At 38.1% G+C, this 16,138-nt stretch overlaps 1 protein-coding gene across 1 annotated transcript in view; it reads right to left on the bottom strand.

Annotated features, from left to right (window-relative positions):
• The window catches only part of LOC117785349, a 99,170-nt gene that overhangs the window by 26,184 nt on the left and 56,848 nt on the right, over positions 1–16,138 (bottom strand). Inside the window, exons 2-5 of the mRNA XM_034623307.1 lie at positions 11,272–12,062; positions 3,921–4,098; positions 3,019–3,245; positions 2,010–2,163 (exon numbers count right to left, since the gene is read on the bottom strand). Of these exons, the coding sequence (XP_034479198.1) occupies positions 2,010–2,163; positions 3,019–3,245; positions 3,921–4,098; positions 11,272–12,062 (1,350 nt within the window). The remainder of the gene's footprint in view (positions 1–2,009; positions 2,164–3,018; positions 3,246–3,920; positions 4,099–11,271; positions 12,063–16,138) is intronic.

Consider the following 16,138-nt stretch of genomic DNA (forward strand, 5'->3'; position numbering starts at 1 on the left):
TTGTTGCCCTTGATTTGTCTGTCAACTGTCGGGATACAGTTGTAAAATGAAAAGCAGTAACAACGGGAACTATGAACACAATTCTCTGACTGTCCGAGCAAGTGCTTTCATGTATGTGCATTTTAATTTATACAACCCCAACAAACAATAACAATAAATGGAATGGGAATTTGAATCGAATGGAAACCAGAAACTCGTCTCTCTTCTCAGTTGTTCTTTGTTGTAAAACGTTGTGGTTGGGCAACAGTTGTTGTTGTTGTTTGTGTTGTTGTTATTGTTTCAGCTGGCGTTTTTGTTATTGTTGCAGGTCTTTGGCTGTTGTTCTTGCGGTTTTTGCAATTTTCATGCCTGGATAAAGCTCTCACATAGCCATCGGATGGATATAGTCACAGTCACAGTCGCATTCAGAATCCGCATTCCACAATCCACATTCCCATTTCAGGTCTTAGTCATGCATATCCCGCATGGCTTTTCTATATTTGCACATCAATTTCATGGGCCTCGATATGGTTTTCTACCTTGGCATTTGTCATGGCATTATGCGGCCTGACGTGCATTAATAAAGCCAATAGCTATGGCACTTTTGTTCTCTGCCCTGATCCTGGCCAGCCTCTGCTACCAATTCCAGCACGTGTCTGCGGCTTTGTTACTGCCAATTAGTGCGAGCCCTTCTAATTGCCGTTGGGTACCTGCCATTGATTTTGATTTGCAGCTGCCCGTTGCCGCCAATCTGAGTTGCTAGTGACATTTTTGTTTCAATTTTTTTGTGGCCTGGATAAAGTCACGTGAATGCTGAGGAATGAACAATTAGTGCAGTCAGCTCTGCTCTCTGTATGCTGACTTCTTAAGCGTTGTGTAAGCATCAACTATAATCCATCAAAAGGATTTCACGTCTGCTGAATAATTCTTTGCTCAGCTTGATAGTAGACAACTGTGTCTAGGAAAATTCACTTGAAGTTACGGAAAATTAATTCCAATTCTTTTGATGAAATAAATAAATACACAATTTCTTAAAATAATATAACATTTATGTTACATTTCATCAAAGCTCAGTTTATTATTTTTATTAATTGGAATGCCGTTTTGTAGTTACTCTAATTAGAATTAATAAGAACTCAAAGTGATGAACTCAAAGTATATGCTAATTTTTTCTTTTGAAACTGTCGTACTTATTACTTTGTGGCTGTTACTTTTTTCTTACATTCTCATAAAACGATTACATTTCTTTATGCATCCATCGACTTTTTAAATCCAATATACGCAATCTCAATCGTGTATGAAACTTTAAATATATAAAGAATACATACTAAATAGTATTATATTATATTAGCGAACAATCAATTAAAAATTGATCAATCCTCTGCTTCTTGAATGTCAATTATAGGGTATCTTACATTCGTACAGTCTCAACTGGAGCACTCTCACTTGTTGTTTCTGTTTTGTTTTGCTGCTGCACTTTCCATTTATAGAATATAACCCCGTTTTCCTTTTATTTCTGCAGCTGCATAATAATTATAAATTTTCCCTTGCCCACTGCCCCTCAGCATCCTCTTTGGTTCCGCCCAGGCCGCTGTGTGCCTCGTAGCGTGTGTTAACTTTTGCAATTTAACTTTTTAATCAACATTTGCCTTTTGGTTTTCACTTTTACTTGCTGCTCACTCTTACTTACCCCACCTGCACCACTCTCGCCTTCACCTTTGCCTTTTGCTCAGTCTATTAATTAAGCCAGGTGCGATTTACGTCGTGTTTGGCTTTTATTACAAACTTTTCTACATTTAAATATGATGTCAAATGAGTGAATGACTTAAGAGACTGCCTAATTGACTGTTTAACTACGTAAAATGCGAAATTTACATTTGAATACTGATATTTTTAGAAAATAATAAGAGATTTCATATAAATATAATTATTTTAGAAATAATAAATTATATTTTGTTATATAGAAGTGAAAAAATAATGAAATATTTTAGATTTTATTTTTAAAATAATGATAATGATGTCGTACTCACATTGCACATCCAGAAGCAAGGAGGCATTCTGCCGGATCTTCAGCGTGGGATGCTCCATGACACATAATATTCGGGCATTGTGATGGGCCCTGTAGACGGCGGCCAGACGAGACTCGCTCTTGGCACCACTGTTGATTTTGTAGCCGTTCTTATCCTGTAGATAGATAGAGTGAAAGTGGAGGCGATAAAAATTCCATTTCAATTTAAGTCTTAGCCAGGACAAATTGGGCGAAATGACGGGCAATTAGTCGGGCTTGTTATCAACGCGACATCATTAATTTAAATTAAAGCACAAGAGTAGGAGCAAGAGCCATTGGCAATGGCAATGGAAATGCCTACGCTTCTTTCACCACCACCACCACCTTCACCTTAACCTCCAGACACCAGACGCCACCATCCACCCACCTTGACATGCAAATTTGTTGGCACAGTTTTCAATCAATCATCCGGCGTGGTTGTAGATGGAGTGAACCAGACCAAGCACGCAAATTTGTGGCATTTAGGGTCTACGACAAACAAACACTCACACACCCACACACACACACACACACTAAGAGACACATAAACTAAACACTCAAGTGGACAACTTCGATGTGTTTGACAGGTCGTTGCATGTGGTTGGGTGGTTCGGTGCTTCGGTGCTTTGGTGCTTCGGTGGTTGGGTGGTTTATACAAAGCTTGACCAAAATGTCTGCTTTTCATTATGCTCGAGTGCAAGACAAACAAATTTGGCGCAACCGCAACTGTTCGCCCACTCTATCGTCCCGTCCCGTGTCGTCTTTTGGGCATTTTCCCGAAAAGCCTCTGTTATCCACACTTAATGTGTTTGCTGTCTGTCTCCTTGTTTGTCCATCTCTCTCTGTCTCTCTGTATGTCTCCCACTCCCACCCTCTCTCTGTACTGCTTGTGGTTTTTCAAAGTTTTCATTAAGATGACAATACACTATGTCAAAGTGTCAGCTATTCTCTACGCTCGCCTCGATGACTTAGAAAATCAGTTTCAAACTGACCTTCTCGTTCTTGATCTCCTCCAGTTCCAGCACCTCAGCGGATACCTTCTGCGCATGCCGATCCACTCCTGGACTAAGCAACACTTCCCAGGTGAGCGTGGGTCGTGGATTGCCGCCCTCGCTGACACATGCCAGGTTCAGCTCCGAGTTCTCCTTGACAGGCACAAAGATATTACCAGCATCCAGACGACGTGAGTCAATCAGCAGATATGGAGGCTTTGGACGATCTATGGAAGGTAAATATTAGTTTTAGTTGCTATTCAAAATTTATTAACTTCATTTATTATAAGGGTTGCTTAGTGTTGACAAGTTTTCGTTTAATTTGAGAAAACTGTGTACAGGGGTGTTAAGTTCAGTTAACATTAGTGTTGCTTAATGCTTAGTGTTGACAAGTTTTTTTAATTTGAGAAAACTGTGTACAGGGGTGTTAACCAAGCAAAAATCAGCCAAAGTGCCATACGCTTTTGGCGGGTTTTCGGTTGGTTTTTTAGCACATTAAAATTTTCTGTTATTTTTCTTGATATGTATTTTCTTATATATAGTTTATTTTAACTATCAAAATTCTGGAAACACTGTTTATAAAGCTGTTAAAATGTTACATACCAAAGGAAAATTCATTTGGAGTTACGACTCGAATTTTTAATAAAAACTCTAAAGTACAAGAAGTAAACTTGTAAATCAAAATTTTTCATTTGCAGCTAGCTTAACGCATACTCAACTGTACCATTGAAAGTCTAATAAAAAAGTTTGATGACTCTTGGCCTGCTGCTTTAGCCGTTGCAAAACTAATTTCGCCAATCTAAAAACCTCTTTAATATTTGTCAAAACTTTTATTTTTGCATTATCTATTGTTGTGGCTGTTTGTTGTTGCTGTTTGTTGTTGTTGTTACTTTGGTACTCACCAAGCACGACCAACTTGACGGGTCGAGCATTCTCGGTATAACGTCGTGTATTCTCCGCCTCGCACTGCCATTTGCCATCATCCTCGAGCATTACATTGGTGATAGTTAGCGCCCCATTAGCCTCCTTGATGAAGCGATAGTCGGTGACTCGCGACGTGCGGTCCATGGCATGCACCACCTGAGGGCAAAGAGAGAAGGAGGAGAAGGGTTATTGCAAAGGCATCTCACATTAGCCGTCTGCCAACTTGCAGCTTTAAATATAATGCCACTTGAGTTGGTGGCGACACCAGCGTTGCCGAAGTTATTATGCAAACGCTGCCTCCTTAACTTTTAATGTCATGCATTAAATGCTCGTAAATTCCATGGTAAATGCAATGAACCCTGCATTACCTGTTACAACATTCATCGCATGAAACAATTGCATTTATTCGCTTATTTTAATATACAGACATTTATTTACACTATCCATTTTCCTTTATTCACTTGCCACACACTTTATTGAAACAATTAAATGTGTTATAAATTTACCATTGAAACCCTGTCTGTCAATAACTTTACAACTTTACATAAGTATATTTTTCAAGGCATATTTATAACATTAAGCCAAGTAGTAAATTAAAAAAACATTACTTGAATCTCAAGTTTAAATTTTTATAAAGGTTACAGATTAAGATTGAGTATTTCTTCTTCAACGCGTTACACATTTGTGATCAATGGTTCTTTCCCAGCTTTCTGGATTGCAGCTGTTGGTCTTGTTCAAGGTTTAATGCGTTCTGAAATTTATGTGTACATTCAAATGCTGCATAAAATAATGAAATTATTCGTAAATAACTGAAAATATGCCACGTATTTAATGGTGGTCAAGGCAGCCTCTACTTATATAAATCATTAATAATTACATCATGTGCAAATTTATCAGGCAGCAAGAAATATTTCATTCGCTACGAAATAAAATACTGGGAAAAAGATCTTCATAATTACTGGACTATAAAACGTACTTGGAATATGATTAATGATCCATCAACTTTTGATAATAATAACATTTAACTATTTTCTTAATATCTATATTCTTTGCAGGTTTAAGGCAATAAATTCAATTTAATAAATGAGTATTGTTTATTGTCTAAAATATTCCTAAAAGTGAACAGAAACTGTGTAAACAATATTATAGTATGCTACTTCCGTTTCCGTTGCGTGCTAGTTCCCTGTTTTTGTTAGCCCCGTTTATGATTGTCGTTCCAATACATTTTTGAAATGCAACGCAAATATTTATGCGTGTTTGAAGTTTTATAATTTTTTTTTTTTTTTTGTTGACTCGTGCATGTATCTTTACTTCCGTTGAGAATTTGCCACATTTGCCGAAACGGCTATTGCAGAAATTTATTAACCTGCGGCGAACGGTGGACAATACATGGACGCATTGCAACTGGCAACTGGCGACCGACAACTGGCGACCGGCGACTGGATTTTGAGGCTGTGCAACGGCGCATTCAGTTGGAAATTTATGAGGTAACATGACACTGGGAGGTTTGCAACTGCAGCACACCTGCTGCTCTGTATGTGTATCTGTGTGCTGTGTGAATCTGTGTGTGTGTTTGTGATTTTGGTTTGGCAACATGGTTGCTAGACAAAAGCGTTAAATGAGCGTGGCAAATCCTTGTTTACAACGTCGAGCGGCCAGCGGATTACACGCTCTATTGTTTTGGGGAGCAGTTTTATGGAATGAAAATGGCATTCTGAAAGCCAGTTGTTGTGTTCCAAGCTGGCCAGCCATCGTTGGGCATTAAATCTCACGCATGCTTCATCCCGACTGCGATCTGTTGTCTGGTAATAATGATTTTTCGCCTTTTTGCCTCTGCCTCTGCCAGTGCTTTTGTTTTTGTTTTTTATATCCCTGTTCATTTTCCTTTTTGTCCTACAGCTGCGTCAATTCGCATAAATTGTTGCATATTTGAAGGCACATTTGAGTTTTACATGCGCATAACTTTGCATAATTTGTGGCGCCGTTATCTGGCACTGCTATTTGGGATTGGATACGTGTATCCTGGACATGGACGTGACATGGACACTACTATGTATTTTCCGTGTTATTATGGAAATGTATTTTCTAATTGCATTGTTTTAATTTTTACATTTAATTCGACCCTCGAAGAAGCCCATTTCATATGCACATTTGTTCTCTAATAGTATGTATTTATTTATGTGAATATAATATACATACATATATACATTATCGGATAGGTAGGTAGACAATTTAATTATTTTGCGGGAGGCCTGAAAAATATTTAACTTGACAAATGTTGTTGGTAAATTATGAAAATGCGGTTGAAATAATATTAGTTGAAAATTGTAGTTATTCGCTTGAATTACAAAACAGTAATAGAAATTGAAAATTTGAAAATTGTTTTTAATAATTATTCGACTATTTTTTTATTCTGAGACCAGAGAAAATTAAAATAATGGTGTGACGACTTTGACAAAAATAATAATAATAGATTTAAGTGTTGTAAGAAATTCTTTAAATTATAAGAGAAAAGTTTACATATTTTTTTTAGTTAATCGACTTTATTTTTATTCTGAGACCAGAGAAAATTAAAATAATGGTTTGACGACCTTGACAAAAATAGTAATAATAGATTTTAGTGCTGTAAAAAATCCTTATATTATAAGAGTTAAGTTTACATATTTTTATTTAGATAACGAGTAGTTTAAAGTTGCAGGCATGTTTTTCTTAAAATAGAAAGCGACTGAAAGAATTACTCACTGCCTGCCGTTGCTCCTTGTGTCGTAACTTTCGGGTTGTTGTTGGCCCAAAGCTACTAACTTCAAATTGCTTTCGGCAAATATATTAGCCTCTTGATAATTTTCAACAATAAATTCTTTGGCACACACACACACACACACACATATATACAGAGTGCGGGGGCTTGGCAGCTACTCAAAGAAGCTGGAGCTGGAGCTGGAGCTGTCTTCATGGCTGGGGACTCGAATGCATTGTGCAGCACTTCAGAAAGTACAACAAAAGTCGCTCATGTTGCAAGCTGTCACTGGAACACTTGTCGCTTGTCATTGCGCAGTTGCAGTTGCAGTTGCAATGAGCAGACGGCAGAGAAAAGAGTAGAGAAGATAGCGCTTAAGGCAAGAGCGAACAGCGAACATAAGCTCAAATGCAATTGCAAATTAAGTTTGTGGCAAATAGCAAAGGGGTGAGGGAACATCAGAGATAACGATATTATATGGGTTATGGTGAAACCCAAGAAAAGAAATTCAAATCCTCTATATAATATGACTGACATATCGATTGAGAAACTAACTTGATTTCTTAGAAAACTTATAATGTCAATTTCCAAATAAAAATATATTAAACTAAACTTGCAGAATCTTAAATTCAACTGCAATCTTCAGGAAGAGTATTTTAATAGCGGTGCTCTACTTGATGTTTTGTCTTAGATTGCAGCTGGCACCGTCTCCTCTCGCATTTATTTAGACATCGCCTCACATTGTTGCCGCATCATTGTTGTAATTGCCATGGTGCAACTTCCCTTCCCCGCCTTAATCTGTGCCATAAGCTCTGTGCATGTCTTCGCTTTCACATGGCTGGCTTTTGTTTTAACACAACTAATACAATTGCACCATGGGGAAATGCTGCTGACGCTGCGATGTTGCCAACGTCAGCGGCGTTGATTTTATTTGCCAGAGAAGGCATCCGACGCAACCATCAGATGCAGCAGGCAGCAGAGCAGGAGAGCCATTCTCCAGCAGTGCCACATTGCTCCTAACTTAATAAAGTCGTCAAAGGTACAAAGTGAGCGGCGTGTTAGCAACTTCCTATGTTACTCTTGTCTAGGGACAGACGATCTGACGTCGCATTGTTGATGATTTTCATTTGGGAATTTGCCCGCTTCTAATCTGAGTGATTAATTTCTTGGCTTGATGTGATTTACTTGCAACTGCAGCAACATCTACAGCTGTCGTGTACAGCACCACTCAGCCACCAAAACCCACAGCAGCAGCACCACTCTGCTAATGTCGTCTATTAAGTTGCTCCTATTTGACTAATGGAGGCTTGTCGCGACTTTTGACAGGCAAATCCCTGTGAGATTTATATGAATTGTGCGGATTGTGGGCAAATATAAAATAAAAGATGCTCTTGATAAGATCTGTTGGCCTTAAGCTCAAGCCATCACAATAGAAGAAATAAAAAGCGTATTAACAACAGGCCAATAAATATGTTGCAGTCTATGACAACAAACTATCCACTAACAATGGGACCATAAATATGTTGCAGACTACTTGTGTCAAGAGCCACAAAGTATGCAACAATGACCAACGACCAGGAATACAACAATGAAAAGTGCATATTCCTACTACGAATATACACACCTTCTAAAGCAAGTTGTAAAAGACTTGATGTTACTAATTTTGTACAGCATTTGAGATTTACTTTTATGACATAAGAATTTCAGTATGTGACAGCTCTCAATTTTACAAACGGCTTACCTAGACTGTAGTGATTTTAATTATTAAATAATTATTATATTGAAATTTCAATTCGGAAAAAGAAAAATTAAAACATTCAGTGAATTTCTCATACCTTTCTTTTAAACATAAAATTTAAACATAAATTGTCTTAATCTTAAATTATGAATATTTTTTTTGAATTTCTCATACTTTTCTTTTAAACATAAATATAAACATAAATCGTCTTAAACCTACATTACGAATATTTTATTTAAATAATTATTTTTAAAATTATATGTATAAATTTCATTTCAAATGTTTAAACCCAAATGAAAACTCGTAAGGATGTCTAAGCTTTTTGTCTCGAAATTGTCACCTCATAAAACATTGTCCAATAAAGTCAACAAAGTTTAAGAGAAGAATTTGATAGCCTGCAACAACATTTGCAACGTATGGCAACAACATCGGAGTGCGACAAATTTTGATGGTAAATAACAGCAATCTCAATCGATAGATGTGAATAGACGCAAAGATTGCAAGTAGTGTGATTTGATGGCCCAAACAAGTGCAGCAATCAGACGGCAGATAGAAGACAATACACAACACGCACACACACACACAACACACACAATACAACAGACAACATACATATAGGAGACGTGTCTGGTATTCGGGATTCGCTTCATGGCAGCTGTTGACAGCCAATTTGGGTGATTTTTTGGTGGCATTTCTTGCTTACACGTTTCGACATGGCGCGATATTGAATTTAATTTTCGTATAGAATAAACACTATACACGGAAAACACAAAACAACCGCAGCAACAACAAGAACAACATGATGGCAACTTTGTTTGCTTGTGCCACCCACAAACATGCAACGCTTTTTGCCAAAGCTACGCATACAAACATACATATATATATAAAGGTATGTATATATGTATGAAAGTAGATACTCTGACACTTACACCTGGGCCAGGTGCTCTTCGAAGCGTCAGTTAACATGCCAGCAAAGCGAAGCCAAGCCAAGCCGCAGACCAACAGTCGAGGCACGTAGTCAGAGTGTTGTTGTTATTGTTGTTGTTGCTGCTGCTGTTGTTGTTGTTGTATTAGTTTCAACTATTATTTGCCCATCAACAACTTGGCCTGTCCACTCATTGCTTTTGTTGCTCCTGTTGTAATTTACACAGACCAACAACAGCAACTGTTAAATAAACAACTAGAGGAGCAAAGTACAACGAGTTGAACACCGCACAGATGTTGAGTTGTTTATGTAGAACTTGTGTATAATGACTTTGTGATGAAGTTTTTGTGGTGCAGAAGAGGCATTGCAGAAGTCTATACAATTATGAAAGATATTTTTATAACGTTAATTATACACAAATCAAATTATTATTTTTTTTTTTATATTTTTAAGTTAATAAATTTATTGAAACACAAACTGATGAAATGTTGTCAGAATCAATCTTTACTTAAAGTATATGTTTTTTTTATGACTTTGTGGCGCAGAAGAGGCATTGCAGATGTCTATACAATTATGAAAGATATTTTTAAAACGTTAATTATACACAAATCAAATTGTTTGTTTTTTTATATCTTTTTAAGTAAATAAATTTATTTAAACACAAAGTGATGAAATGTTGTCAGAATCAATCATTACTTAAAGTACATGTTTTTTATTATATTTTCCAGAATACACTTAACATATGTATAAAGCAGCATTTCTATCTGCAAATGGTGTAAAATTCCGAATTCTCTCTTTGCATGTGTTGAGGGTTTTTTTCCTGCATTTATTCAAACAGTTGGCAAACTGTAAAAAAAAAATCTACTTTTTGGCTGTCTGAAAACTCCTGCATGTATGCCGGCAGGAAAGTTGTTATAATTGCATTACACGAAAAGGTAGAGTACGCTTTTTACCCAACGCATCGTCGACTGGTTGCACTTGCAATTACAACTCAATAACTTTTGCCGGATGGTAGTTAACTTTTTCGCCTTGTTTGTTTAATTTGTTGCCAGCTTTTTGGCGCTTCTACCGCCAGTTGCGTTTTTCTGCGTTTTCAATTTAACTTGTTAGTTAAAGCACGGCAGCAGGCCAAAATATAAAAAAAATACATGCACTTTAATCCAACACTAGTTTAAATTTGTGTGGTTGTAGCACAAAGTTGTAATTAGAAGATGCACGCAAAACATGAAACATTAAAAAATAAATAGAAAAAAAGCGCAAAGTTGGCGTTGGCGGACACAGAAGGTCGTTTGACAGATGAACTTTTAAAAGCTTTTGAGCATCACAAACTATCAAATAATAACGATTATCCTATTTGCATAATGCGGCATTTAAGCGACAAATAAGCAAGCAGCACAAAAGCCAGACGCGAAATGGGAATGAGAATAAAAGAACAGAAGAAATAAAGGACTGGCACTCGAGACGTCTGTCAGGAAGACAGGAGACGGAAGACAGAAGACAGAGGACAGCGTCCAAGGGGAGAAGCAGGCACAAAGGACAAACGCAGTGCAGGCGACAATAAAAAGCAACTAACTAACTTATACATGCTTACAATGACATACCCTATAAAAGTGAATATTAAATAATTCAAAATACAAATTAAATGTTCCGAGTTGTTAAAGACTTTTAATTTTGACTATATTTCGAGTATTGATACTTTATCTTAATACATTTATTAAAATACCCTATCCTTACTTGCTACAGGGTACAAATATTAAAATGCGAAACTGGCGAGACAGCTTAGGAGACGCAACGGAAGCAACAGAGGCTAACGGGTCGCACAAGAATGCAATTAAAGTCAAGAGCTGTGAGCAAGTTGGCAGCTCGGACAGCTGAAGTTATACTGGGATAACATTCAGATAAAGTACTATTCCAATTGATGTCACTTACCTGACCATTCTTGTACCACATGCTGGTGGAAATGTCGAGATCCACCTCGCACATCAGCCTAATCTCCGAATGCTGCTCCGCATAGACGACAGACATCTCCTCGTCCTCATAGGGATTAGGTGGCACTGGTCGCAAGGGCAGGACACGCGGTTCCAGTGGACCATCCTCGTCCAAAAGATCCCCATCATCGCCGCTCTTGGCAAACAAATCGCGCGTTGAGGTCCCACTATCAAACTCCTCCACATCGTCAATGATAATCACGGGCTCCTTCGGCTTGGGCTTCATATCCTCTGGCGCCAGATGCACCGTGGAGCGTGCTCGCTTCGCCTTCACCGTGCTCACCAGACCAGACAGTGACTTATTTGCATAAGCAGTGACTGCGGCACTGGTGGCCAATGTGCTGGCACTAGGGATGGCTGTGGGCAGCTGCAGCTCCAGTTCATCCTCCTCTGTCTCCCGACGCAACCTTCGCTTGGCCTCCTTGTGAGGCGCTGCCCGATGCGCCTGATGAGCCTGATGAGCCTGATGAACATGTCGGTTCTTCAGTTGCGCCTTCCATTTGGCAACCTTTAATTTGGCTTTTGCACAGTTTTTGGCACACTTCACATCCCCTTGCCTATGGTCAACTGCTGCATGATGTATTCTCTGTAGATCTGCTCTGTACGCAAACGGATTCTCCAGCGGCGTCTGCTCTGATAATCTGCGCCATTTGTTGTTGGATGCTTGTTCGGCGGGTGTTGTCTTTAGTTGCGACTTGGCATTGATATTTTGTGGTTGTGTGTAGGTGGTACCTATAAAATAGGAAGGAAATATTAATTATATTAATGTAGTCTGACAACATAACCTTAAACTTAATTAGTCTTATAGATCCTGGTGAGTTTTGGTTAAAATTATACTTTTCTATTATATAAAATTTGTATAAAAGTTGACCGAATGAATACCCATTCAGGATTCGCACACACAGTTGCAGTAATTCAAAACCATTTTCAAACAGCTAAACGACTCATTATTAAAACATCATCTCACAAATCCATACATAAACTCTCCCCTGTCTGTCGAATATACATTTGAGAAGCAACTGAAAGGTATCGACACAAATTTGGATGCATGAACAATTCAATTTACACCGATTTATCCGTTACCTGGCAACAATTCAGTCTCAAATCCCACAGGATATTCAACTGAAGTGATGCTAAAGTGCCAGCGGCTGCATATAGAAATAGTCGGAGATGGGAATATCAATTACACTGCAATGCAACGTGTAAACATTTCACATAGTACATACGCTTACAGGACGGACTCATGCATTCATTTATGACAATTTGAAAGGCACCAAAAATGGGTGCACTTGTAGTTAGTTCAATAGAGACTGAGATTTAGACTAGTGCAACGATTTTGCATGAATGCAAATCCTTTGGCATGCAAAACAATTTTCATGCTTTACTTTTGTTTGACTACAGCTACAATGTTCTGTCCCTGCTTGATTGCAGCTCCTCCCTGCCCCCTTCCCCCTGTCCCCTGTCCCCAGTCGATGTCACTCTGGCAACTCTGCATATTGTCTCGTGTTGATAAATTTGCACAAGTGTATGACAGGCTTTCAAATGGTAATTAATACTCATCTTAGACGGAGGCCATCTCTCAGTCTCTGTCTCTGTCTTAGTATTAGCCGCATTCTCTGTCTCAGTCTCAGTCTTTTGTCTAGTCTACTCTATCACGTTCATTGATAAGCACACGGTGTCTGGGAGTCAGCTACAGCCGTTATCTAGGCTCAGCCGCAACCTCTGTGGCAAGTTATCAAAAGCAGAGGCAGACACACATACTCTGTTCATGGTTTGCTGCATGGCCATTGTCATTTTCCTACATTTGCCTTTGTCTCAGTGATTATCTGGTAAGGGAAGGCTTACCTTTATTTAAGAGAGGGATTCATTGTGTCTAGTGTCTTTCCTTGTTTTCGTCGCTGTTTGCAGCTAAATTAAAATTGTAATTTTTCAAGTGAACGCACAAAAGTATGCAATGCGACTAATAAATTTGCACTCACAGCCATGGAACTCTTCTCTAGGCATAACTTTGGAGCTCTGGCGAAGCCTTTGCACAGCAGGATACGCTTATGAGTGAATATATACATGGGCGTAGACAGGACAATTTTTAAAATAAAGTAAACTTTTGAGTGGAGAGAATTTAAAATATCTTATTTAAAAAATAAAGTAACCAGCCGAAAACTAACCGAAAATCTGCCAAAAACGTATGAGTATAAAATTAATATTATGTGGGACATTTTGATGTCACATTTTATTTTTGAATTTTATCATACACGGTAAATAAAAATATTATTTTCCCCTAATTTCTATACTGACTACGCCCTTGAGTGTACTATACATATGAACATTGTACATACGTAGCCAGCGTTGAAATGTTTTCACAACAGCTTAAAGGCCTGCTACACTTCTTAACATCATGCATACATAGGCAGCCAGGAGAAGGACGATGATGCTGCATATTTCTATGTGTATCTGTGTATCTTTTTTGTTTACACACAGTTGTAGTTGTTTGCGCTGTAACTTAAGTTGTAAATGAAGATTGCGTCGGAAATTGCACAAAACTGACAGCGTCTTCGCTGTTCCAGGACAGGCCAAGAGAAGCCCGGCCAATTCATGCCGTTGCATCAACTCCGCCCATGTGCATGTAAATTTAATGAAGCTGCCACCTACACAAGCAAGCATTGCATTGTTGACTAAAGTAAAAAGGGGCGCGGCTCATGCATTTTGGGCGTGTGAATTTCTCCAACATACACGAAATGTGTTGCATACGTTGCGGCGCATAAATTGCTTGTGGTGCTCCGCTAAGAGCCCCGTCGCGTCGGTTCCCCCTGCTCCAGTTTCCCTACTCCTGTTCCCGCTCCTCATCCTCAGTGTGATTTGTCAGTTAATAAAATTGTTAGTTTTGGTGCTAAACTTGTTGGCTGCGTGCTGCTCGTTAGTCAGTCGAAGTTATGGTAGACACAGCTAGTACAAAAAGCAACAAGAACGTAAGGTTATCTTCGGCACCCGGATATCTGATACTCCTACCGAATCCTGCACTCAATTTTCGACAGAACGTTCATATGAAAACTATTTAATGTAGATATCTAAAGAATACCGATTGGAATTACTTAAGAATCTCGATTTTTTTTAAAGTATGAAGACCGAAATTTACATTCGGTTCTTGTATTATATTATATTAAACTACAATTCAAATATCATCCAACTTATTTAAACTCTGTAGCTGAGTAATGAAATATTTTTAATTATACTCAGATTGACTTTTTTTCATAGTGTTCATAAGACTGTAAAATTCATTTTGAAATTTGCAGTTTGCCTTTTGATCGTTCAGTACGCTTAATATTTTTTAAACTCAATATGAATATGCCACACATATTATTTTATATATATATATTATATTCTGAATCTTCAGTTTTTAATGAACAACTGCTGAATCAATTCACTTTTGCAATTATTGCAATCAGTTTTCCTGAAATTTTATTCCACATCCCTTCACGCAATTTCACTAAATGATATTTTCGAGCAGTGGACCAGTTTGTCGATTCGATAGATTTATATTTACATATTTGCATACATGCTTTTCACTTTATTTTATCCGCGACTCCAACTCTATCAATGTGCTGTGCAAAATTGCGATTGCATTTTCATAAACTGACAAAAGACGGGCACACGCGTGCCCCAGAGCGTATTGGGCAATCAGGCGCTGACATAATTACATGCTCGTATTCGAATACTATATGTCAGACTGATTATAGGCTGGCCAATCGATTCCCTATTACGGTTGGTTCAGTCTCGGTAGCGGAAGGGAGCAACAGTTACGAGTGTGCCTCTGGCACATTTAACGAGCAAATGTTATTGATTTTTTTTATTTTTTGCTTTTTCATTTTCGTTTGTGCACATTTTTATTTTTTGCCATGCAAATATTTAAGCGACATATCATGTATTTTTATTCGCTTGCATTACATTCGAAATGTCGCCCTGTCAGTGTTGCCTACACACTTCACTTCTTTTTTTAATTATGTCAACAGTAATTTAATGCACTCGTATTCAGTGTGTCTGTGAGGCGGATGAGAATTTCCATGTGTTGCCAACAATAATATTATTTTATGCAAATTTCAAGTACTCACTAAAAAACAGTTGAATCGCAAAAAAGTGCTGCTCGTATCTATCAGCATGAAAATGCAATGCTAATTAAAATGTGCCCAATTTAAATCAATGATTTATAAATATGCAAATTGACATTTAAATAATACCAGAGTTTTTATAGAAAGTGTTTTTTTTTGACATAGTTTATTAATTTATTTGCATTAAGTTAGTTATAACATATATTTTTTTTATTTTTTAAATTAAATAGATTTTTGTTTTAGCTTAATAGTTAAAATCGTAGCTAATTCCAGTTTCCCACATGCGATGCTCCACTGTAGACAAAGTTTTACGGAATGCAAGACACAGCGTGAAATACTCGTGCACTGAGCATTGATTAGGTTAATGTCCTTAACGTATAATGCCAACTGGCTTTCCGCTCTTTCCTTTCTACCTCACCTCTGCTCCCCTTCGCCCCTTTGCCCCTTCGCCACTTTGTCAACAGTCAAAGGAAGCACTTTAGGCTGCTGTTCGCCACACGACTCTCTGTACGTTGAGTGAACCGCTTAGCGGTGCTCACCTGTGTGGGGCACTCGTTGCAGTTGCACCTGGACGGAGCTGCATTTGCAGTGTGTACATGCTGCACTTGCTGCTGGCTTCTGTGCATTGTTTAAGTTCCATGACGTCGACAACTTTGCCAACCGCCACTTAATGCAAACGAAGCGTATAGGTTTGAGGTTGAGGCG

This window comes from Drosophila innubila (genome assembly GCF_004354385.1).
Source record: "Drosophila innubila isolate TH190305 chromosome 2R unlocalized genomic scaffold, UK_Dinn_1.0 1_C_2R, whole genome shotgun sequence".
Lineage (NCBI taxonomy): Eukaryota > Metazoa > Arthropoda > Insecta > Diptera > Drosophilidae > Drosophila > Drosophila innubila.